The 24,350-nt window shown below is 46.2% G+C and overlaps 1 protein-coding gene across 1 annotated transcript in view; it reads right to left on the bottom strand.

The window, feature by feature from the left end:
• MERTK (MER proto-oncogene, tyrosine kinase) overlaps nucleotides 1-24,350 on the bottom strand; it is a 122,654-nt gene that overhangs the window by 36,800 nt on the left and 61,504 nt on the right. The window contains exons 5-8 of the mRNA XM_055122673.1: nucleotides 18,134-18,220; nucleotides 13,873-13,988; nucleotides 5,529-5,712; nucleotides 1,038-1,189 (exon numbers count right to left, since the gene is read on the bottom strand). Of these exons, the coding sequence (XP_054978648.1) occupies nucleotides 1,038-1,189; nucleotides 5,529-5,712; nucleotides 13,873-13,988; nucleotides 18,134-18,220 (539 nt within the window). The remainder of the gene's footprint in view (nucleotides 1-1,037; nucleotides 1,190-5,528; nucleotides 5,713-13,872; nucleotides 13,989-18,133; nucleotides 18,221-24,350) is intronic.

Here is a 24,350-nt window from a genome sequence, read left to right on the forward strand (position 1 = left end):
GCATTACTCCCCCCTCCTCAAAACTTTCAAATTAAACCTGTTATACTGGGGGCTGGATTCCCAGCATCCCATATGGTCCCCTGAGCACCGCCAGTAGTTCTTCCTGAGTGTGTGAGCCAGGAGTGATCCCTGTGCATCGCCGGGTGTGACCCAAAAAGCAAAAAACAAAAACAAACAAACAAAAAAACCAAACCTGTTATACTTCACACACTCAGGGCACTAAGTTTGATTTGTGGCACTGCATGGCCCAGATGGCCACCAGATGTGGCCGAGTGGCACCCCTGGCACCAATAACTGCTGGCAGCACTGCATCACTGTATCACCATGGGCCTCAGGTCTCTGGGCACTGCTGGGAGTGTCCCTATTGATAAAAGGGAGGAGGGAGAAAAAATGGAAGGAGGGAGGGAAGGAAGGAGGGAGGAAAAAGGGTAGGAAGGAAAAAGAGGGAATGAAAGGAAGGAAGGAAAGAAGGGAGGGAGGAAGGAAAGATAAGGAGGAAGGAAGGAGAGAAGGAAATGGAAAGATGGAAAGTTGCTGGTGGTACACACTGTCTTGTCATAGAAGAAAGAGGCAAGAACAGAGGCTGGATCCTAAATACATTTAATGAATAAATAAACGAAAGGATGAGCGAGCGACTGGAGAAAGCCCCAAAGATAGAATTTAAGAACTGTTCAGTGAACTCTGATTTTTTTTACATTTGTTTTGGTTTTGGTGTCACACCCCGAGTTGCTGGGGCTCACTCCTGGTGGGGTGACAGAGCCTCGGTTGGCCTATGCCCTGGCTGCTGTCCTCTTCTTCTAGGCCCTGATTTGATTTTTACAAAACTCTCTTTACATCCCAGTGAAAGGCTCTTTTCCCGACTTAATGCCAGGTGTTTTTACACGAAAATAAATATTTCTGCAACAATCTTAACACATTGAACACCAGCACGACCCACAAATGGCTCACACTTGAATGCGGCTTACTTGACACAGGTGGTGCCACTTTTTAATCACAAATGTAGGGAGCCAAGTGCAGGCCCTGAGCCTCTGACTCACCTGCGTCTCTGTGCTCTGCCACAGGTGCGAGATCCGGTAGCCCTGCAGGGCCCCTTCCTGCCGCTTCATCGGAGGCCTGACCCAGCTCACGTTCACCTTATGGCTGTAAACATTGAGAGACACGGTGACATTCGAAGGTGCTGCCGACGGGGCTACGAAGGAAAAGGGAGAGAGTGAAGAAGCCCAAAGAGAAGCACAGAGACATTCATTCCTGGGACGTGGGGCTTTGGGCATCCTCGGAAAAGCACTCAGATGAGACGGGTCTCAAGTGGAGTCTCACCCTCATTTCAGGTAAGGACCTCACGTACTGTGTTGAGGAAAACAGCGGATGGCAGTGGGTGGCCCAGGAAGATTCTTGCTAAGCAAGCCAAGAAACAGGGTTCTCCAGAGAAAGTGGGGGAAGTGGGTTGACAAGTGGAGCACTCCTGTGTCATTTGAGACATACAAGATGGGGAACCCAGCTGAGTTCAGAAAGGGGCCACATTTTATAGTCCAGAGACAGTGATGGGTGATGGGACAGAGCTGACCAATCAATCAACTAAAACATCTGTGAGATGGATTAGTAGTAGTGGTAGTATAGTATATGGAAGGTAGTGGTAGTAGTATAGTAGTTGTAATACAGCAGTATAGTAGTAGTATAGTAATGTAAAGTAGTAGTATTGTATGACAGTATATAGTGTAGACAGTATGTAGCGTAGCATAGCATAGCATCACTGTATCACTGTCACCCCGTTGTTCATCGATTTACTCGAGCAGGCACCAGTAACGTCTCTATTCCTCCCAGCCCTGAGATTTTAGCAGCCTGTCCTTACTTGTCTTTCCCAAGGATTGGAGGCTCTTTCGGAGTCAGGGGAATGAGACCTATCATTACTGCTTTTGGCATAATTGAATATGCCAAGGGGAGCTTGCCAGGGAGCTTGCCAGGCTCTGCCTTGTGGGCAGGATACTCTCAGTAGCTTGCCAAGCTCTCCTATATATATATGTATATATATACATACATATATATATGATCATAGAGGAAAATAGCATAGCATAGTACAGTACAGTGCAGGAGTAGAGCAGCAGAAGCAACGTAGTAGTTTCACAATGCCTGGGATTGAGCTCAGGGTCCCACAAACACAAGGCAGGTGCTCTACTGCTGAGTCACATCCCCATCGGCATGTCATTGAGTATCAGAGGGGCAAATGTTTTCTTTGTGTTTTGTTTTGTTTCTGACTCACATCCAGCAGTGCTGGGGGAGTTAGGAGCTCTCCCTGCCTAGTTCTTGAAGGTTGCTCCACAAAGGGCTCAGGGGTCCCTGCTGTGCTGGGGACTGAATAAGGGCTTCTACAGGCAAAGCACAATGAGCCCCCTGCCTGGCCCAGGAAGGTCAAATGTCAATGACTGGGCTAGATGTCAAAATGGAGAATTGAGCATGGGGTTTTCTCTCTAGTTGATCAATTTTCACATACCTGTTTATATGCCTATGCCAAGATCTGTTTTTCTCACAAACATAAAGATAAAATTTATTTTGCAAAAAACGTTTATGTACAGGAATGTATAAATGATTTGGGAACAGGTCAGGGTTACTTATTACTATATATATATATATATATATATATATATATATTTTGCTTTTTGGGTCACACCTGGTGATGCACAGGGGTTACTCCTGGCTCTGCACTCAGGAATTACCCCTGGCCGTGCTCAGGGGACCATATGGGATGCTGGGATTTGAACCCGGGTCGGCCGCGTGCAAGGCAAACGCCCTACCCGCTGTGCTATCTCTCCAGCCCCCTATATTCTTTATTGTGAGGGAGAAACAGGACTATAATCTATTAAAAATGAAAATAATATGCTTCTGATCAAGTATTTTTTAAAGTAATCTAGAAAAAATTTTATGCAGTAAGGTTCTATTAATTAAAGCCTAAGTGACAAAAATTAATAAATCTAATGTGTGGTCAATAATTGTAATGAAATAAAACCTGATACACTTTCCAATGGGATACTGACTACCAGGCCAGTGAAAAGAATAAAGTGGGGCTAGAGGGTCAGATAAATAGTACTTCGGGTAGGGTGCTTGCCTTGCATTGGGCTTTCCGGGTTAAATCCCAAGCACCACATATGGTCCCCTGAGAACCAGAGTGATCTCTGAGCACAGAACCAGGCGTAACCCCTGAGCACTACCAGGTATGACCCCCAAACAAACCAAAAACAAACACAAAAAAAGAATGAGGTGCATCATTGCATGACCATGAAAAAGTATCTAATGGGAAAAAAAGAAATTGCAAAAAGATATGTATCAAAGGACCATTTCATAAACTAAAAAATTAAGTATTTTATATATAAAACACATAGCAATAATATATATACTCTATGCTGTGTTTGGGAAAGAGTAAATTTTATATTTCTGATATATCTGAAGGGGAGGTAAAGGGATAATATAACTTTATCTCTGATGATTCTACAAATTAACATAATGAGAACAACAAATTTTAGTGAGACATGTCATACAGTAATAGTCACATACTTTATGCCTATGAGTCACAGACTTTCAAATCTGCTATAGAATTTACTGATAAACAGGGTCTGCTCACCATGGCTTTCTGTCTACTCCTGCTTAAAACCCCTTGGCCACAGTAGTAGTTTCTTAACTGTATGAATCTATAATGTAAAGAGGAGGCAACAGTGAAAGAGAAACTTCAACATAAAAAGTTGAAAAAGAGATAAGGACAGTACAATTAATTCCACAAGCCAATTCTCCCCGCAGAACCATGGAGAGGTCAGAGACTGTGGGCTGAGGCGCCAAAGATGAAGATGAAGATGGAGGAGAGACTGGTCTCTCCAGTTTGAGCAGGAAGCAGTCAGCAAGATGAGTCCAGCCAATTCCCAAACATCAGACAGGTCTTCCCTCAGATTCCCACTCTCTGTCCTGAAAGACAGTGGACATGGGACATCCAAAGAACCAGAGGCAACTCTGGTGAAGTTGTCCACTGGAGAGAGAGGAGACTCCCTACGAGCCCCTGGAATGTTAGCATAATAAAAGTTAAAATAAATGCAACCAAATTAATTAAAGCAATCATTAATACTAGGGGAAATCAACATTAGAGGTATCACTGGGCTGTCTTTTACTCTTATTTGGATTTACTTTATTTGTAAAGTTAGTGTTCTGCTCTGAATGAAGTGTCGCAGTGTTTAAAGAGAATATAGTGATCAGAGCTCCGCTGAGATGCGACCTGGGTGGCCGGCCACACGTTTGTGCGGCCACTCTGATGCTGATCGACCATGATCTGGAGGCCAGCTAGACTACTTTTGGTACCAGCAGCTGCTTGCAGCAATGTCTCAAGACTGTGAACTAAGCCATAGCTCCATGCTGCCCCAGGAAGGGAAATGATGCAATTTCTAACATAAATCTCTGGACTTAGTTACTAAAATACGAAAATACAGAACTCCCAAACCAAGACTTCATATCTCTTCATTCTCAGCAATGGAAAACTAATTACCAAATGCTTCCTTGTCAGCAGAGCTGTTTTTTGTGGGGGAAACTCCAACAACAATAGTGAGTTTGGTGTTGAAATATGGAATGTAAGCAAGGCAAAGAGAAAGTGAAGTGAAATTTATCAGCTACGCAGGCAGGGGCAGGAGGATGGGGGATGGGCGGGGGGTGGGAAGTATACTGGGAGTTTTGGTGGTGGAATATGTGCACTGGTGAAGGGACAGGTGTTCAAGCATTGTATAACTGAGATGTAAGCCTGAAAGCTTTGTAATTTTCCACATGGTGATTCAATAAAATAAATAAATAAATAAAAATAAATAAATATATAAATAAAAATAAAGAGAATATAGTGATCAGAGTGCCTGCTTTGCAGGGCCGTCTCTGAGGATCGAGTGAATTGTGCAGGTGAAGCCTTGAATTTGATTCACTCCGTAACTGCCAGCCATGTTCATCTTCATTAGTTTTCTCCAGTTTGCTGCTCTCAGTAAAAGTTTTTACATTGCTGGTTTAATTTAAAATAATGTGACAAGCAAATGTGCTGTGACTAATATCTTCTTAATCAATGAAAATATATAAGTTCTGTCTGCAAACCCTTTGTAAGTACGGCAGGAAGTGCATTCTTTCCTATTTTCACTGGCGACGCAGTACAGTTTTCTCCCCAGGGTCCCCAGGATTGGACAGGAGCTGAGAAAGACGGCCTTGCAAGCAGGGGGCCGTGAATTGGATCCCCAGTGTTGGCAGATGTGCTGAGCACACTCGGGGTGACTCTGTTGTCTGTGACCCCTGGCACTACAAGCACACTCGCCAGGTGCATGTGAGCACCACTGCTAAAGGGTGCGAGCCTCTGAGCACCACTTAAAAAATATATTGGAACACAGTGTCCAACAAGTGTGGCCCTGGCAAGAAGCTGTGTGAGCACCGCAAGCAAGCCATAAACTCCCGATCAGGCTCTGGAGAACGCCTTGCTTCTTCATCTTCCACCAGGGCGATTATTTACCCCGAAGCCCAGCGGTTACCTCCTTCGGTGGTGCTGGCCAGGATCCCAGCGCTCCGTGCTGACCAGCCGATGTCATTCATGCAGGACACATCGATGGTGTAGTTAGCCAGAGCCTGCAGCTGCTCGACTTGGTACAGCTGTGGCCAGGCTGAGGTGTTGAAAATCCTGACGGAGCCGTTACTCAGCGGATCTGCATCCGTGACCTGTGTGAAGAGAGAAGGTGGGGCACCCTGAGGAGGAGGTGGGCGCCTGGCCTTTTCTCTGCCGAGGGGAAATACCTACTTCCGTCAGTCCCACTCATGGCTACACACATTCCTGTGTTACTCACGCAATGGCCAAAGACCTGAGGGAAATGACTAAAATGAGCTTTCTCGCAGTGGCAGAAAACACAGTGACGAGTTGGCATTTAATATTATAGTTAGAGGACTGAGGAGAGGGCTCAAAGAACTGGGGGCAGGCTTTGCCTTAATTCCCAGCACCGCGTGGTCCCCTAAGCACTGCCAGGGATGGTTCCAAAGCCCCAAAAATAATAGTCACAATATAGAGTAAATAGCCACCCCCCACCTCTCTCATGGTTGCCTCAATTCCCCACTTCTTTCAGCTATTATACTAAATATGCTACAAAATCTATAAATGCCATGGGTGGTGGCGGCCAGCCTAAAGATTTACTATTGGTCTCCAAAGAAAACGTTGATCAATGCCTGCTTTAGAAGGCACGCTTGCTTTAAGAAATGAGCATGTAATGAGGTAACTTGGGGAACTCTGTTCTTGGCTAATATCAGCTTTTTCCTTTATTTTTACCTCCCTCCTACACTGCAATATAGACTAAACTTCAAAAGCACACCCGGATGTCAATTTTCTGGCATTTAGGGGAACTGGGGAGCTACAGGAAAGAGTATTTGCATCTCACTAAACAAAGTTTGTGTGAAATCTCTTTTAAACACATCAGCTCTTTGCTCTGAGTTCTCATTCCATCAGACCTGGCACATCTCCTCTTCAGACTCCCCCTCAGATGACCTACGACAGTTAAGGCAAGGGAGTCCCCACATCAAAACTCCCATCCAGTGTGTCCCCTTCTTCCTTAAGTGTGGAGAGGGAAGCATTTTATTTATTATTATTTTTTAAACAACACATTCCCCCTAATTCCTACTATGCTAAGACATTTTTAATCTCTCATAAACATAAGAAGACAGAAGTGTGTCAGATCAAACTGAAACTATCAAAACCATGTGGGAAAACAATCGAAACCCTCCATGCAAAGGTACTAAGATAATAATAGGATATCACAATCATGGGGTTTGGGGACAACCTCGTATCATCTCAGGCAGGGTGTCTAAAACTGAGGACCAGGGGCCACAAATAAGCATTTCAGAATTTCAAATCCCCAGAGGATACCGTGGCCCCTGCAGCCCATGACTCAGAGCTCGCTGACCGCACTGGGGTCAACATCATTGGCACAGTGACCAGCAGAGGAGAAGCGTGGAGCTGAGCACTTATCTAGGGGGCGGGGGGGTGTTGTTTGGCAAAAAAGCCCTTTTTGTTTCTTTAGAGCTGCACCTACTTCCTGGTGACCCACGGCTGAAACTTAGGCTAAGGAAACCTTTGCCACCCCCTCCCCACCCCCCGTTTCCGGAGCAAGTGTGGGGCATTTCCAGCCCCTGGTTGCTCTTTGAAAAAGCTTATTCTTGGAAGAAGGTGGGGTTCTAAAAACAGTGTCCTGGGGTTCTAAAAACAGTTTTCAGTGGCTCCTGGGGAAAAAGAAGGCATGCAGTGGCAAGAAGTACGTGGGAGTGTCAAATATAGAAAGGGTGCAGGAGTCCAAAAATGGGTGAAGGAAGGAACTCCAAGTCAGGAGCAGAGGAAGTGAAAGGGTGTGCCCTGCCAGCTCGTGGACGGAGTCTTGTCCAAAATGTTCATCTGTTACCAAGTCAGCGTTTCAATATTGAAAGCCTTCCTTGGTCCCTTCAGAAGTGGAGGGTGCAATGTGTTGTCTGTTCACCTGCAGGATACAGAGCACAATGACCAAAGGAATAAGCCCCATGCCCTGCTGAATTTGCTACTTCCTGTCACTGTCACTGTCATCCTGTTGCTCATTGATTTTCTTGGGCGGGCACCAGTAATGTCTCCATTGTGAGACTTTTTGTTACTGTTTTTGCCATATCGAATATGCCATGGGTAGCTTGCTGGGCTCTTCAAGAGGGGCAGAGGAATTGAACCCAGGTTGGCCGCATGCTAGGCAAACGCCCTACCCGCTGTGCTATTGCTCCAGCCCACTGCTACTTCCTAGAAATAACAAATGAATATCCATGCAGAGTTGTCACTCATGCCCACAGACTTGTAAAAACTGCATGCTGGTCCTGGAATATAGCAGCCAGGAGTGGTTTCTCAGGTGTGCCACCCAATGCCAGGGTAAAGAGAAGGACAGGTGACAAAGATGAGTGTCTGAGCCAGAAGTGGCCCTCTGTCATGTGACAGGCATTTCCAGACCTTGCAATGCCCCTCCTCACTCTCACCTCAACCTCACATCTACCCTAAACGTTCTTTTTTTTTCTTTTTGGGTCCTACCCGGCGATGCACAGGGGTCACTCCTGGCTTTGCACTCGGGAATTACTCCTGGCAGTGCTCGGGGGACCATATGGGATGCTGGGATTCGAACCCGAGTCGGCCGTGTGCAAGGCAAACACCCTACCTGCTGTGCTATTGCTCCAGCCCCCTACCCCAAACATTCTTTTTTTTTTTTTGCTTTTGGGGTCACACCTGGCGATGCACAGGGGTTACTCCTGGCTCTGCACTCAGGAATCACCCCTGGCGGTGCTCAGGGGACCATATGGGATGCTGGGAATTGAACCCAGGTCAGCATCGTGCAAGGCAAACACCCTACACGCTGTGCTATTTCTCCAGCCCCACCCCAAACATTCTTAACTGAGGTGTTCTTAGCTGGGAGCAGCATCTTCTTCAGTGCCCCCCAAGGTAGAAGCAGCCTCATGTCTTCTTGGGCTTTTCAAACCGCTCAGAAGCCTGGAAGCGAGTTTTAAAAGGGATGTTCCTCGAGTGACTTATGTACCTTTATAGGGGCAGTTGTGTTTGTACACAGGAAATGTGCCCTGGGAACTCTCAGCAACAAAGCCCTGAAGTGCATGAAGCAAAAATGGATAGAACTGAAGGGAGAAATACAGGCCTCCAAAATAATAGTGGAACTGAGCTTTCCAGGGAGGGGCGTAGGAGGGGGGTTGGGAGGGGACCCTGAGACAATGGTGGAGGGAAGTGGACACTCTGGCGGAGGGTGTGGTGCTAGAATGCCGTGTGCCTGTGCGTGAAACCCAATTGTGAACAAACAATACTGTAAATCACAGTGCTTCAAATTTAAAAAATAAAATATTTAAAAAAAATAATCAAGGAACTGGAGAGACCCTGCAATGAGCTAAGCATAGGCTTGACTGGAGGAAGGTCTGGGCTGAATCCCTGGCACTGCCTGGTCCCCTGAGCACTGCCCAGAGTGACCCCCAAGCACTGAGCCAGGAGTAATGTGTAATCACCATGAGGAGTGGCCCCCAAACCAAAATAATAATAATAATATTTGATGAACCAAGAGATAGTACAGGGATGAAGGCATTTTCCTGGCATATAGTTGATCACCAGGAATGATCCCTGAGCCAGGATCTGGTAACTGATCATAGCCAGGTATGACCCCAAAAAAGAAAAGAAAAAAATAGAGTGAATGATAACTGTAGTTAAGACCTCAGTTTCTCACTTTTACTATTAATACATTATTGTTGTTGTTATTATTATTATTATTATTGGGCTTGAGCGATAGCACAGTGGTAGGGCTTTGCTATGCATGCGGGTGACCCGGGTTCAATTCCTCCAGCCCTCTAGGACAGCCCAGCAAGCTGCCGAGAGTATCTTGCCTGCAAGGCAGAGCCTGGCTACCTGTGGCATATTCAATATGCCAAAAACGGTAACAATAAGTCTCACAATGGAGACATTACTGGTGCCCGCTCGAGCAAATTGATGAGCAATGGGATGACAGTGACAGTGATTATTATTATTATTATTATTATTATTATTATTATTATTATTACTGTCTTTGTCTTTTGGGGGGCCATGCCTGATGATATTCAGGGCTTACTCCTGGCTCTGTACTCAGGGATCATCCCTGGTGGGGCTCAGGAGGCCATATGGGGTACCAGGGATCCACCCTGGTTGACCATGTGTCAGTAAGAGTACTGCTCCCTGTACTCCTCCTGGCAGAAGATCAACAAGAAATAGACGATGTGAGAGCAAAGCTAAAGACCAGCCAGAATAATTCTGGCTGTGCAGCGTCAAGTGCACAGGGAACATTTTCTAGGAAAGAACACCAGCTAGAGCAGAAGACAGGCCTTACCAAGTGTGGTAGAATGAGGCTGGAGAGAAAGCACAGGGTTAAGGTACATGTCTTACACGCAGCTGATGCTGTCAGCTCCCCTTGAGTCCCACAAGGGGAGCATCACCATGTTCTTGAGACCTTGCACTGAACAGACCCCTTGATTGGCTGAGAATAGCTTGGAAAGAAAGAGAGGGACAGACATAGAAGGACCGCACTCATTTGTAGAGTAACATCTACATGAGGCTGACACCCAAGGACAGTAGATACAAGGGCCAGGGGATTGCCCCATGGCTGGAAGACTGCTTCATGAGTGGAGGGGAGAAGGATGGAATAGAGAAGGGATCACTAAGAAAATGATGACTAGAGGAACCAGTTGGGATAGGAGATGTGTGCCGAAAGTAGATGATGGAACAAACATGATGACCTCTCAGTGTCTGTGTTGCAATCCATAATGCCCAAAAGTAGAGAGAATATGGGGAATATTGTCTGCCATGGAGGCAGGGGGAGGGTGGTAAAGGGGGGGTATACCTGGGATATTGGTAGTAGGGAATGTGCACTGGTGGAGGGATGGGTGTTTGATCATTATGTGATTGTACCCAAACATGAAAGCTTGTAACTATCTCATGGTGATTCAATTAAAATTTTTAAAAAAAGAATAGCTTAGGAGCATCACCCTACACCCCACCACCAATTTTAAAGGCTACATGGAAACCATACCCAGCATATTCTCTAAACAAATGGAATAGTATCAGACAACAGAAGACAATCTAACTATGTGAAAATATAGCAACATACTCATAAAAATAGAATACATATAAAAGTCACAAGAAAATAATGAAAAACTTAAGAGTAATGGTAGGAAAATCCAAATACCAAATCTATGGGATGTAGTTAAAGCAGTGTTCAGAAGAAACTGGATAACATAAATGTCTATATTTGATAGGGAAAAATTTCAAATCAATTTTCTAACTTTGATGTAAAAAATATAAAAATCCAACTCAAATTAAACAGAAGAAAGAAAATAAAGATTAGGGCAGGAATGAAAGAAAGAGTGAATAGGAAAAGAATAGAAAAAAATCATAAAATCCAACTTTAGTTCTTCAAAATCATTAATAAACAAATCTTCAGTTTGACTGATAGAAGAAATTAGCAAGGAAGATACAAATTATTATTATTTTTTTTCTTTTTGGGTCACACCCAGAGATTATCAGGGATTACTCCTGGTTCATGCACTCAGGAGTTACTCCTGGCAGTGCTCAGGGACCATATGGGATGCTGGGAATCGAACCCAGGTCAGCCGCGTGCAAGGCAAATGCCCTACTCTCTGTGCTATTGCTCCAGCCCTGATATTAATTATTAAAATCAAGAAAGGAAGAGGACATTACTGTGGAGTTCATGCCCAATTCAATCAGCTCAATCAATGGCTGAATTAATAGCAGTACTCCTACATTAAAAAAAAAAAGAGAGAGACAGGACATTACTACTAATTTAAAAAAAAAAGAGTATAATAGAGTATAATGACCAATTATATGCCAGAAATTAGATACCAAGAAGAAAAGAACCCATTCCTAGATAGAAATATAAAAATTACTAAAACCTATATAAGAAGAAACAGAAAAACTGAATAGACTTACACCTACAAGAAATATTGAGTAATGTATTCCAAAATAGTTACATCAAGAAAAGCTCAGGGGTAGAGGGCTTTATGGGTGACTTCTAATAAACAACTTCCAAAAGTCTTTCACAAACTCTTCCAAGAAGCAGAAGAGGAAGGAGCACTTCCCAGTTCAGTTCTATATGCCAGTATGAATCTGACACACAGACCAGAAAGAGCTAACACAGGGAAACAACTGAGCCCCATTCCTTACCAACATGACCTTCTTAGGGAGTGGCGATGCTGGTGCAACTCTGTGAATCTACCGCAAACACCAACCAGCACACTTCCAAAGAGTGAAGACGGTGGCATGAGAAACAGATCTCAACAAGCTCCTAAAACAAGCACTTTCCCCAGAAATTTGTAGACAGAATAAGAATTCCTCATACTTAGCAGTACTTGGAAGGTTTGCAAATGAAGTTGGACAAGAATTAAGCAAGGCTAGGGGTGGCAGGGGGAGGACAGAGGCTATTTTGGGGATGACCCATGTTTTCACTCCTCAAAGAAGGAACAGCTGTCAGACAAGAGTGGGAGGCAAGAAGTCCAGAAAGGCTAATACGTAGAATATTAAAAAAAAAAAACACCACCGACTATGAGTACATGAAATTGGAGGAAAGTCACTTCTTTCAGTTGGGCTGGCAGGACTGGCCTGATCAAATGAAAATGTTTTCAACTAACAAGACCAGATGTTCATGAGGCTAAAAAACAATTTCTGACATCAATGTCAGAAATACAAATCAGTGATACAAAAATGTCAGTGATACAAAAAGTACAACGCAGAATATCGTCATGTCTTCAGCCAATGGTCCACATTTTCAACAACCTCTCCAGCATGTAAGGGTTCTCGTGAGACAGGAGTGAAGGGTCTGAAGCCCTCTGTTGGGCAGGAGAGACTCCAGAACTTGAATCCCTCCTACCTACCTCTCACTAGCTACGTGAGTGCCTACATGTTAATTCTAGAAGAGGTCTGCACTGTGCCAGGACCCTTGTAACGGGAGGTGTAACGACACTCCACCTCTACTCCCATAAGATAAACAAACAGCAAGGTCTACATCTGGGCAAAATGCAGTCTTAGGATGGAAACTGTTATTTTAATTAACTAATTCATTAATTTTTTTTTTGGCGGGGGGGAGTTGGGCCACATTCGGCGGTGCTCAGGGCTTACTTGTGGCTCTGTGCTAAGTGATTCTCCTGACAGGGCTCAGGGGACAATATGGGTTGCTGGGGATTGAACTGGGTCAGCTGCATGCAAGGCTAATGATCTATCTGTTATCTGATCTCTTGCAGCCTTATTTTGTTTTGATTTTCATTTGGGTCTTCCCAAGTGGTACTCGGGAGGCCACAGCCCCCTCTTGGTTCAATGTGAAGCCCCCAGGATATGGTGCTGCTCAGGCCCGACAGTGCTGGGGAGGACCTGGGCCACCCAGAGATGACTGCGGGCGGGGGAGCCCACAATGCTCAAGGGATCTTGTGGTGAGGAGATTGAACAGGGGCTTGGCCAAAGACAGGCATCTTAACTCCTGGTTCTATCTCTCCGAGCTTGTGACCTGCAGCTTTCCCTGGGAGCCACGGGATATGGGGGTCCTTTCAGTGTGAAGGATGGCCTAGCTCGTGACTGTTTGTCCTTCCTGACCACTAGCCTTAGGGGAGACCAGCTGAGGACCACTGGGAAGCCCCAACTCCTGGCCACAAGCCAGTCCTAATTTGTTTTTTTTTTTCTTGGGTCACACTCAGGGGTTACTCCTGACTCTGCACTCAGGAATTACTCCTGGCAGTGCTTGGGGGACCATATGGGATGCCGGGGATCGAACCTGGGTCGGCTGCATGCAAGGCAAACGCCCTACCCGCTGTGCTATCGCTCCGGCCCCCCAAGCCAGTCCTAATTTGGAGATATGTTTTTGTACCTTAACTATGTATACCCCGGCTTGCACTCTCATTCCGTTTTCCCTTGCACATGCCTCTCTCTCTGCTCGCTTTTTCCACTCTAGAGAAGACTGTGTTCTCTCGAACACACATTCCTTTCTTTCTCTCCCCTCATGCCTTCCTAAGTAAATTTCATTCAATAATGATGATCTTGCATCCCTTAAAAAAAAAAGAGAGAATGTTCCTGGCCTCATGATATTCTACCTGGGATGCAGTTTTCTCTTTTCATTGGGTCCTGCACAAAAAGGAAGCAGAATCCAGAGGGCACGAGCTACAACAGGACACAGGCTGAGCAGCTACCGAGCAGGAAGCAGGTCAGTGGAGTGTGAGTGGAGATGCTGAATGCCTTCAGCATCCATCCTCCGGGGCCGAGTAAAGGCAGGGAGGTCCCCAGAGCGCCCCCTCCAGCCCGAGACTTACCTGGATGCTGCAGTTCTTAAGCGGGGAGAAGCCATCAAAGCCCGGGACCCAGGAGATCAGGATGCTGTGTGCAGTGCTGTTGCAGACACTGACTTCACTTGGCGGGGAGGGAATTGCTGTGTAAACGACAAAGACACACAAGCGTGGTTATAAGCCACAGGAGGCCACAGTGACCCAGCCAACACTTGCATAGCAAGTTCGTTTCCTAACCTGAAGAGTGGGGAAAATAAATACACATTTGGAAGAGAAGCGTCTGGAGGAGAAGCAGAGGGGGACAGCATTAGCCGGCCGTGCACGAGTGAGCCTGGGAAGCCGGAGAGGCTGGCCCTCCTTGGCGCCCTGCAAGCTGTGTGCCGTTCAGGCGACAGTGCTGGGCGCTGATGCTCCAGATAGAGGCAGGGGCCCTGCCTTGGTGCTGAATGGGCAGGGACCATAAAAATCTGGGAGCCAGGGCATCCTGTGCCAAGAAGAGAAGGTTCCAGGAGGGCTTTGTGAGCACTGTGTGTGCGTGCAGATGAGGAGGGTTCTCAGATCAAGGAAACTAGTGAGGCCAGAGAGATAAAATGGGGTGAAGGCATTTGTCTTACACGTGTCTGACTCTGGTTTGATTCCTGGTGCCACATAGCCTGAGCACCACCAAGTGTGAACCAAAAATCCAAACTCCCCCTGCCCTTCACCCCAACAGGTGAGAGTCAGTTCGAGCAAAGGACTTATCTATTTGCTTGGAATGGGAGAGGTAGGAGGATGTGAGGCCACAAGGAGAGTGCGATGACCCCCAATCTGACCATGAAATATATGTGGACCGTGGTCAGACGTTTCAGTTAGAATTGAAGAGAGATTTGGAATCTGGGGCTATTATTTCCTGGTGCTAAGCTTAATTCTTTAATTAATAGCCACAGTCACACAAAAATGATGATTCAAATGATTCAAGCTGGAGAGATAACCCAATGGCTGAGTGCAAACTTTGCACGGGGATGCCTGGGCTTGATGCTTAGTCCCTGCACAGCCCCCTGGCAAGCCCAGCGCAAAGCCAGGAGCATCCCCTGAGCACCTGGGGTGTGGCCTCCAAAACAAACAAAAAACCTAAAGAACGATGAATGCTGTTTTTGAGAACTTACTCTGTGCTGGAGTTCAGTGGATTTCATTTCACTAATACTCAGTGGTCTGGCCAGAGAACAGAAGCTTGACGCCAGGGTCTGCCTCACCTGGGAGCTCTCATCCTGCTAACAGGACTCGGGGGGAAGCAAGCAGAGCAGCAGGAGCACCAGAAGGGACCAGGGAGTCCAGTCACTGTCTGTCCAGTTCAGTGCTGCTCTGCAGTGACAGGGCAGCACTGCTTCATGGCACAGCAAAGGGCTAGACGGGTCACACATGGCAGAGGCCTGGGGAGGAGTGCAGGGGAGAGGGGAGGATGCAGGCGAGGGGGGTTAGGGCAGAGGGCTGAGAAGTGGGCAGGGGAGAGGGGAGGCTGCAGGGAAGGGGGGTTAGGGGAGAGGGCTCAGAAGTTGGCAGGGGAGAGGGGAGGAGGTATGGGTAGAGAAGAGGAGGGGTGGGCAGGGAGAGGGGAGGAGTGAAGGGGAGGGGGGACACTAGGGGAGAGGGGAGGAGAGGAGGGCAGGGTAGAGGAGAGGAGGGGACAGGCAAGACAGAGACGTTGGAGAGCAGGACCCAGGGAGAGAGTGCTCGGTGTACTGGGCACAAAGCTAGGCCAATACTAACAGAGACTTCCTTTGTGACTGGGAAGGAGCCAACCTTGACTCATTTCCCTAAAGAGATCGCCTGCACAATCGCCCCTGGCACCTGCCTTCCAGATCAAACTTGGGTCACACACAGGAGACTTACTAACAGATTTAGGAAAAGGGACTCCTGGTGGCTTAGGCACAACATTTTAGGAAGTGACACCTCAAAATGGGATCGACTGGAAAGGAAATCTTCGTTGAGCTTTTGGGTGGAGGTCAAAAGTAGAGAGGGTCTTTGAAGGATGGTTACATTTTGAGATATTTATGCATGGGAAGAGAGTCTGTATAAGTGTCTGCGCCTATTCGTGGATTCCTGAAATTCCCAGCATTTCTTTTGGAAATTGTAATAATGGGATGGGTAATGAAGGAAGGAAGTTATATAGTTCCTCCATTAATAACTTTCAATCTGCTCATTTTTTTTTTTGGGGGGGGGGGTCTGGTGCTGAAGCTGGAATCCTGGGCTGACTCATACCCGAGAAAAGTGCTCTACCATGACTCATATCCTGGCCATTGCTTTGCTCATTTTACCCTCCAGTGAACTTTTATTTTATCTATTTATTTACTGTTTGTCTGTTTGTTAAGGTCACTCCTGGTGGTGTTCAGTGCTCAGGGATTACTCCTGGCAGTCTTGTGGGACCATAGAGGGTGCCAGGGATGGGACCCAGGTAGGCTGCGTTAAGGCAAGTGCCCTACCCACTGTACTATAGCTCTAGCACTCCGATGAATTTTGAGAAGGCACCTTCTCAAAGGCATCTTCATAGTCTGCAGCTGACCGACCTACTAACACTAAGCATTCACAACCCTTTACCCATAAACTTCTTTGTTTGTTTGTTTGTTTTGCTTTTTGGGTCATACTCGGCGATGCACAGGGGTTACTCCAGGCTCATACACTCAGGAATCACTCCTGGTGGTGCTTGGGGGACCATATGGGAAGCCGGGAATTGAACCTGGGTGGGCCACAAGCAGGGCAAATGCCCTACCCGCTGTGCTATCACTCCAGCCCCCATAAACGTCTTTTGTAATTTTGAGATTCCTACTCAGCATGATCCAACCTTCCATTCGAACGTGTTCTGCTTTTCCCTCTTCTATCATTTCCCCAAGGATAAAAGCAAAAGCAATATAAATTCAAGATGTGTTTTTTCAATACACAAAAACTCAAATACAAACACTCAAAAAGAAAAGCCTGCTTGGAACCGGGGAAGTAGCACATATTCAAGTGCAGGCTTTGCGGGTAGGAAGTCCTGGATTCAGTACCACACATACTTTTTCCTCCTGAATTTGTTTGAGAGAGGATAAGGATGATGAAAGGCAAATACATTTACTGGTAAATTCTTTTTCCTTTCCAAATATTTTTGAGGGGTGGGGGCACACCAGCAGTGCTCAGGGCTGACTCCTGGCTCTGTGCTCAGGCATTCCTTGTGGCATAGCTCAGATGACCCTGTGGCACACTGCAGATTGACCAACTCAAGGTAAATGTAGGAAAAATAAAAGTAAGAGATAAAAACCCAAGCAGCTTGCATTAATCTGCATGTGCCAGCAGGCGCTGTTGAGTTTTTATTTCCATGATCTCATTTTCCGCATTTCACCATGGAATCAATGTTGTCTTTTTTTTTCTTTTTGGGTCACACCTGGCAATGCACAGGGGTTCTTTCTGGCTCTGCACTCAGGAATCACTCCTGGCAGTGCTTGGGGGACCATATGGGATGCTGGGAATCGAACCCAGGTCAGCTGTATACAAGACAAACGCCCTAACTGCTGTGCTATCGCTCCAGCCCCCATAGAATCAGTGTTGCAGCAGTCCTGTGATACTGACACCATTGTTTTTGTTTGTGTTTTAGTTTCACATGGGGCTGGAGAGAGAGTGCAGGGGATTGAGGCTGCATGTGGCAGGCTCCTGTTCAATCCCCAGCACCACATGTCCTCCAGAGTACCAGCAGGTGTGGTTCTGGAGCATCCCTCTCTCTGCACTGTCATGAACAAGGTACCCTTGGGCCTTTGCATGCACCACTTGAGGCCCCCTGAGGAAAAGAAAAATAAACTTCACAAAATCATCACATTCTATTTTTTTGCAAAGATTTCTCTTGGCCCAAAACCTGTGAAATACACTAAGCCTGAACAAAGGTAACTTTTTATTTATTTTTTAAATTATTTTTATTTATTATTATTATTTTTTTGATTTTTGGGTCACACCAGCAATGCTCAGGGTTTAATCCTGCTCTGTGCTCAGGAATTACTCCTGGTAGTACTCAGGGATGCTGGGGATGGAACCCACGTAGGCTGTGCACAAGACAAATGCCCTCCCTACTGTACTATCACTTGGGCCCACAAAGTAACTTCTGTAATGACTGACTCTTATGCAGAGGAAAAGTCCAATGGCAGAAAGGTGAAGTGACTCCTCCAAGGTGACAAGGGAACCTGTGGAGAAGCCAGGGCTTAACCCAAGGCCACTAAAGACAGGCTCAGGTTGGGGGGGGGGCTCCCCAAGCCCCAGAGCGTGCTAGAGGGGCTGGCCCACTACTCACCTTTGATGTTGACCTGCACCCCTTTGGACACCGTCAGCCCTTTGTCGTTGTGAGCCTCGCAGCTGAAGACGGCCGCCTCGCTGAGACCTGCGTGGGTAACAGAGCAGGAGAACAACTGCAGAGAGCCCAAGAGGTTTCCGCCGCCTTCACCGCCCAGCTCCAAGCCCAATACAGACAGGGAAAGTGTGTGCTGGTGTGTGAACAACCAGTCTGCGGACAAACACTTGGAGCGGGAGCAAGGTTGCCACAGGCCTCAAGGACAGATGCTCTTTATTCAAACCTTTTGTCGTTGCTTGAGGGTGAGACATCAGGTGGAAACAAAAAAAGCAGCAGTCCCATTTGGGCTTTGTTTATGGCACTGTCCGGGGCTTACTCCTGGCTTTGTGCTCAGGGATCACTCCTGGAAGGTTCAGGGGACCACAGGGGATGCCGGGGATCAAACCCAGGTCAGCTTTGTGTAAGGCAGATGCTCTACTCTCTACACTATTTCTCCAGACCCTCCATTTGTATTTTTCATTTTCTGCAAGGACACTGAGTTACTGCCAATGTCAATATCAAGACCATTGGTTTCTGGAGGTGAGGCTATGGCTCTGGGTTAGGGGGACATGTTTTGCATGTGTGGAGTCATGGATTCAAGTTTTTGTTTGTTTGTTTGTTTTGTTATTTGCTTTTTGGGTCACACTCGGCAATGCACAAGGGTTACTCCTGGCTCTACACCCAGAAATTACTCCTGGCGGTGCTCAGGGGACCATATGGGATGCTGGGAATCGAACCTGGGTCAGCCGCATGCAAGGCAAACCCTCTACCCGCTGTACTATCGCTCCAGCCCGGATTCCATTTTTTTTAAAAGAAGCAATTTCTGTCTTACCTAGGCAAGTCTCTTCTATCCAGTCCCCCAGTATATGGTATTCCATACAATATGGGCATTTCAAAATACCAGAAATAGCAGAACAAAAGGAAGTCAGTGTTTTAAAACTTAAAATTCAAAGTGTTAATTTCAGGGTAGGCGAGACAGTAGAGTGGGTGTGGAGCTTGCCTTGTCTGTAGTTGATGCGAGTTCAATCCCTGGTATCCCATATAGTCCCACCTCCACCTCCCCATCAGCCTTGCGAGGAGTGATCCCCGAGTGTAGAGCAGGAGTACACTGAACACAGCCAGGTGTGGCCCAAACTCCACCCCCATTTCAGGTCATTATTATAATAACTCCCTGTCTTATTCTATTTTATTTTTTTATTTTGGGATTACACCTTGGGCTGGAGCGATAGCACAGTGGCTAGGGTGTTTGCCTTGCATGCAGCAGACCCGGGATTCGATTCTTCCGTCCCTCTCAGAGAGCTACTCAGCAAGCTACTGAGAGTATCCCTCCCACATGGCAGAGCCTGGCAAGCTCCCCATGGCATATTCGATATGCCAAAAACAGTAACAACAAGCCTCACAATGGAGATGTTACTGGTGCCCGCTCGAGCAAATCGATGAACAATGGGATGACAGTGCTATAGTGCTACAGACAGTGATTACATCTGGTGATATACAGAATACTCAGAGATTACTCCTGGCTCTGTGCTCAGGAATTACTTTTGGCAGTGCTTGGGGGACCATATAGAATACTGGGGATAGAACCCAGACTGGGCACATGAAAGGCAAGCACCCTACCTGCTGTAATATCTCTCCAGCCCCAAACTTCCCCTTTTCATAGCAATACAATCTTTTCCAGTTTAGAGGAGATTATCACACAAGATATCATTACTTAAAAAGCAGTCATTTATGGTGCTCCCTACTCATGAGTCTACCGCAAACCAGCTCTGGGTGTGAACTCTCTTCTTTACTTTGGCTTTTCTTCTCTCTCTTTCCTTGTCTGGAGAACCTCACATTTTCCTCAGAACTAGTAACTTCCCTTAACAAAACTGTTTTACTTCACTAAGAAAAATTTTAAAAAGGAGGGCTGGAGCAACAGTAGAGCAGGTAGGGCACTAGTTGATCTGAGTTCAATCCTGACATCCCATATAGTGCCCCTATTACACCACTAGGAGTAATTCCTGAGTGGACAGTCAGCAATGACCCCTGAGCACCACCAGGTGTGACCTACCCCACTGCCGCAGGAAAAAAAAAGAAAAAATGGAAACATTTGTATTAAATGAAGAAAAGGCTGTTGTTTCAGAAGCTTAAAGACATTTAAAAACAGAGATAAATATGTCAATTCATTTATTCCCAGTGGAAAGAAAGATAACTTTTGACTTCCAATTTCTTTCTCCAATAATAAGAAGCAGAGCATCTAGAAAAAATAGCTGACTCAGATTTGATCAGGGCATAGATGAACTGAGCTTGGAACAAAGCATTACACAGAGAAAATCCTACACACATGCAGAGTGATGGGTGGAAGTATGACAAAACAGAAGTCAACTGAAAGCATAGCGGCCAAAGCTGGAGTAATCTGAGCCAGAAAGCAGATGAAGGAATGTCAGACTGTAACCCAGAATGTTAATAAAGATCCACGAGTCTTTATTGATATAAATGCTGATTGAGCACATGGAGGAGGATAGGCAGAGAATTCCAAATAAATGATATGGGTTTATCAACTCCGCAGAGGGTGGGGGATAATCCCCAAGGCCTTACTCATGGTCAGTGCAGAGTACCTACTGTTCAAAGAGGACAGTCCAGAAAGGTAAGTGTCCGGGTGGGGAAACTGACAACATGACTTCCACCAGACGATAAAGTCAACACCAGCAGTGACCAGTAATGGGAACAGAAAGCACCCTCCGCATACTGTGGAGTGAACGGCAACCCCGCTCTCCAGCCTTCCAGAGACACAGAGCCCAGGCCTGGCTGTGAGAAGGGCGGGAGAGACAGCAGAGAGCTCCAAACTGTGGGGTGTTTGCACCGTGAAGCAACACAAAACAAAGCACAACCCCCAAAGGTGACAAAGTTCTTTCGCAAACTATCCAACAATCAAGAGTTTGAGAAACTGGCACCACTAAAGAGGCTATGAGGAGGGCTGGAGCTATAGCACAGCGGGTAGGGAACTTGCCTTGCACGAGGCTGACCCGGGTTCGATTCCCAGCATCCCATATGGTCCCCTGAGCACCGCCAGGAGTAATCCCTGAGTGAAAAGCCAGGAGTAACTCCTGAGCATCACCGGGTGTGACCCAAAAATAAAATAAAAAAAAATAAATAAATAGAGGCTCTGAAGACATGGCAACTATATCTTGGATGAAATGCTGAAACAGTAAAAAGACATGAGGTAAGAAGTTAGGCAGTCAGAATAGAGTTTGAACTTTATTTAATAAGAATGTACTGGTCCATTAATTATAACAAATACACCACATGATTAATAAAAGGAGAAAGTGTATCGGGTTTAGGGCATTTGCATATGCATGACCCAGGTTCAATCCCCAGCACCCCATATGGTCCCCCAAATCCTGCCAGGAGTAATCCCTGAGCGCAGAGCTAGGAGTAAGATCTGAGCACTGCTAGGTGAGGCCCTAAAATAAGCAATGAGAAAGAGAGAGAGAGAGAGATACAGAGACAGAGATGAGACAGAGACAGAGAAAGCAGGGGGCTTTGGGAATACTCAGTACAATTCTACAGTGTCTCTATAAATATAAAACCATTACCATTTTTTGTCTTTATTAGTTAAAAAATATTCTTATTACAGTTGTGGTTGGACTGGAGCGATAGCACAGTGACAGGGCATTTGCCTTGCATGTGGCTGACCCAGGTTTGATTCCTCCATCCCTCTCAGAGAGCCCAGCAAGCTACCAAGAGTATCCCGCCCTCACAGCAGAGCCTGGCAAGCTCTCCATGGCATATTCGATATGCCAAAAACAGTAACAACAAGTCTCACAATGGAGATGTTACTGGTGCCCGCTCGAGCAAATCAATGAACAACAGAGATGACAGTGCTACAGTGCTATAGCTGTGGTTACATGATTGTAATAGTATTGGTTTATGGCTTTGATGTACAAAGTTACTGCACCCCACCACAAAAAAAGCACCCAAGACCCCCACCACTGTCCCTATGTCACCTCCAGTCCCCCTCATTATTCCCCATTACCTCCCCCCACTGCTTAGTAATCTCAGTTATGTAATCCAAGGCCAAGTGCTTGTCATCGGTTGATACTGTCATCGGTTGATACATGCCGATGTATCACAGTCCCAGTGGCACTGCTGTTTGGACTCCCAGTGCCACAAAAGGTCATGCTGTTTCTATTGTACCACCAAGAATGAACAGACTCCCCTCCCTGTCTCCACGCCCCCCACCCCCACCTCAATCACTGCAACAATAAAGAGAAGAAAAGTGGAATGAAAAAGAAGTGCAGATCACATATGAATATAGACTCTATGCGTCTATCAGTTAAATTGGGAAATTCTCTGTCTCTGTAACTAGATGTCACTGGACCCACAGCTCACATCACGTACTGGAGAGATAGTTAAGCAGATAAAATTCTTGGAAACATGCCACCTTTTGCTTCTTGCCTGAAACGCTTGTTTTCGTCGACTCATATACTTGTGTAGGAAATTTTCCAGCTGATGTTTTCAAAGTTCAAAGCTTGTTGTTAACAGAGTAGTTAAATATTTGACAAGTCCAGGAGGAGTCAGCATCTGAGCAAAGCCAGTCAGGCATCAGCCACGTCTGGCCGCGCCACGTGGGATGCCTGCGCCGTAGAGCTGTGCCAGGGCTGGGTGGCCCAGATGCCTGAGAGGAATTCAGGATAAAAAAAAGCACATCTGATCCATTTCATGCTGGCGTTTTTCCTGGCAGATCGGATGTGCCCAGAAAACTCAGTGTTGAGGGGATTTTGTTCTTTTCCATCTAGACTGAAGTCGGCTTTCTGCTGCTTCAAGTGGAAAAAGGAACCTCTACAACTGTGCCCCAGCTCCGCAGCAGCCTTTATTTCTCTAGAAGAACGTTATGTGAGGACATGAAAGAGATTTGGGGTGTTTTAATTTTCTTTTTCATCTTTTGGCTTTTGGGTCACACCTGGCAGTGCTCAGGATTTACTCCTGGCTTTGTGCTCAGAGATCTTTTTTAGCAGGTTCAGGGAACCATATGGGATATTGGGATTGAATCTGGGTCAGCAGTGCCAGGCAAAAATCCTACATGCTCTCTTTTGGGACCCAGATTTTTATTTAAATTAATTTTTAATTTTTTAAACTTTTTAATGAATCACCATGAGATACAGTTATAGACTTATAAACTTTCTAAACTTTCGTGATTACATTTCAGTCACACAATGATCAAGTACCCATCCCTCCACCAGTGCCCATTCTCTACCACCAATGTTCTGGGACCCAGATTTTTAAAGGCTGTATTTTTTTTTTTGCTTTTTTTCTCTTTTGTGGGGGGGAGGGAGGTGTCACACCTGGTGATACTCAGGGGTTACTCCTGGCTCTGCATTCAGGAATTACTCCTGACAATGCTCAGGGGACCATATGGGATGCCGGGGATCGAATCCAGGTTGACCGTGTGCAAGGCAAATGCTCTACCCGCTATACTATCACTCTGGCCCCTGTTTTAAGTTTCTAAGGTGAGAAGTAGTTCCCTCAGAGTGGAGGGAAATCCTATGCTGGATTGTTGAAGTAAATTCTTTGGACAATTTCAAGTGCTAAAAGATTAAAATTCTAGGTTGGAGCCATCCCTGTTCAAGTCTCAGTCATTTCCCCTCAAGTGAGAGCGGAATGCAGGATGCCCACCCATGTCATGAACCAGAGAACATATATTTCACTGAAAGGATCGTGTATGAGCCCCAGCTCCACAGGCGAACTTCACAGCAACTTCAGGAGTTGGTGTGGCTGAGAGGCATCCTCACAAAGAATTCTAAAAGGCATGTAGCCTTTCACGCATTTTAAAGTTTGCACCTTTAAAATCTTTATACTTTAGGGTCCAGAGAGATAGTACAGTGGGTAAGGCATTTGCCTTGTACGCAGCAGACTCGGGTACGATCCCTGCACCCTGTAGAGTTCTCTGAGCCTGCCAGGAGTGATTCTGGAGTGCAGTGCCAAGAGTAAGCCCTGCACACTGCTGAGAGCAGCCTGTAGCCCCACCAAAAAAAATCGTTATACTTTACATCACTACCCAAAAAAATGCAGTTTCAGACACCCTGAATGGCTTGCTTGTTTTATTTTGCTTTTGCTTGTACTCAGGGTTTATTCCTGGCTCGGTGCTCAGGGATCACCCCTGGGGGTGCTTAGGAGACCATATATGATTCCAGGAATCAAA

Source organism: Sorex araneus, chromosome X (assembly GCF_027595985.1).
Source record: "Sorex araneus isolate mSorAra2 chromosome X, mSorAra2.pri, whole genome shotgun sequence".
NCBI lineage: Eukaryota > Metazoa > Chordata > Mammalia > Eulipotyphla > Soricidae > Sorex > Sorex araneus.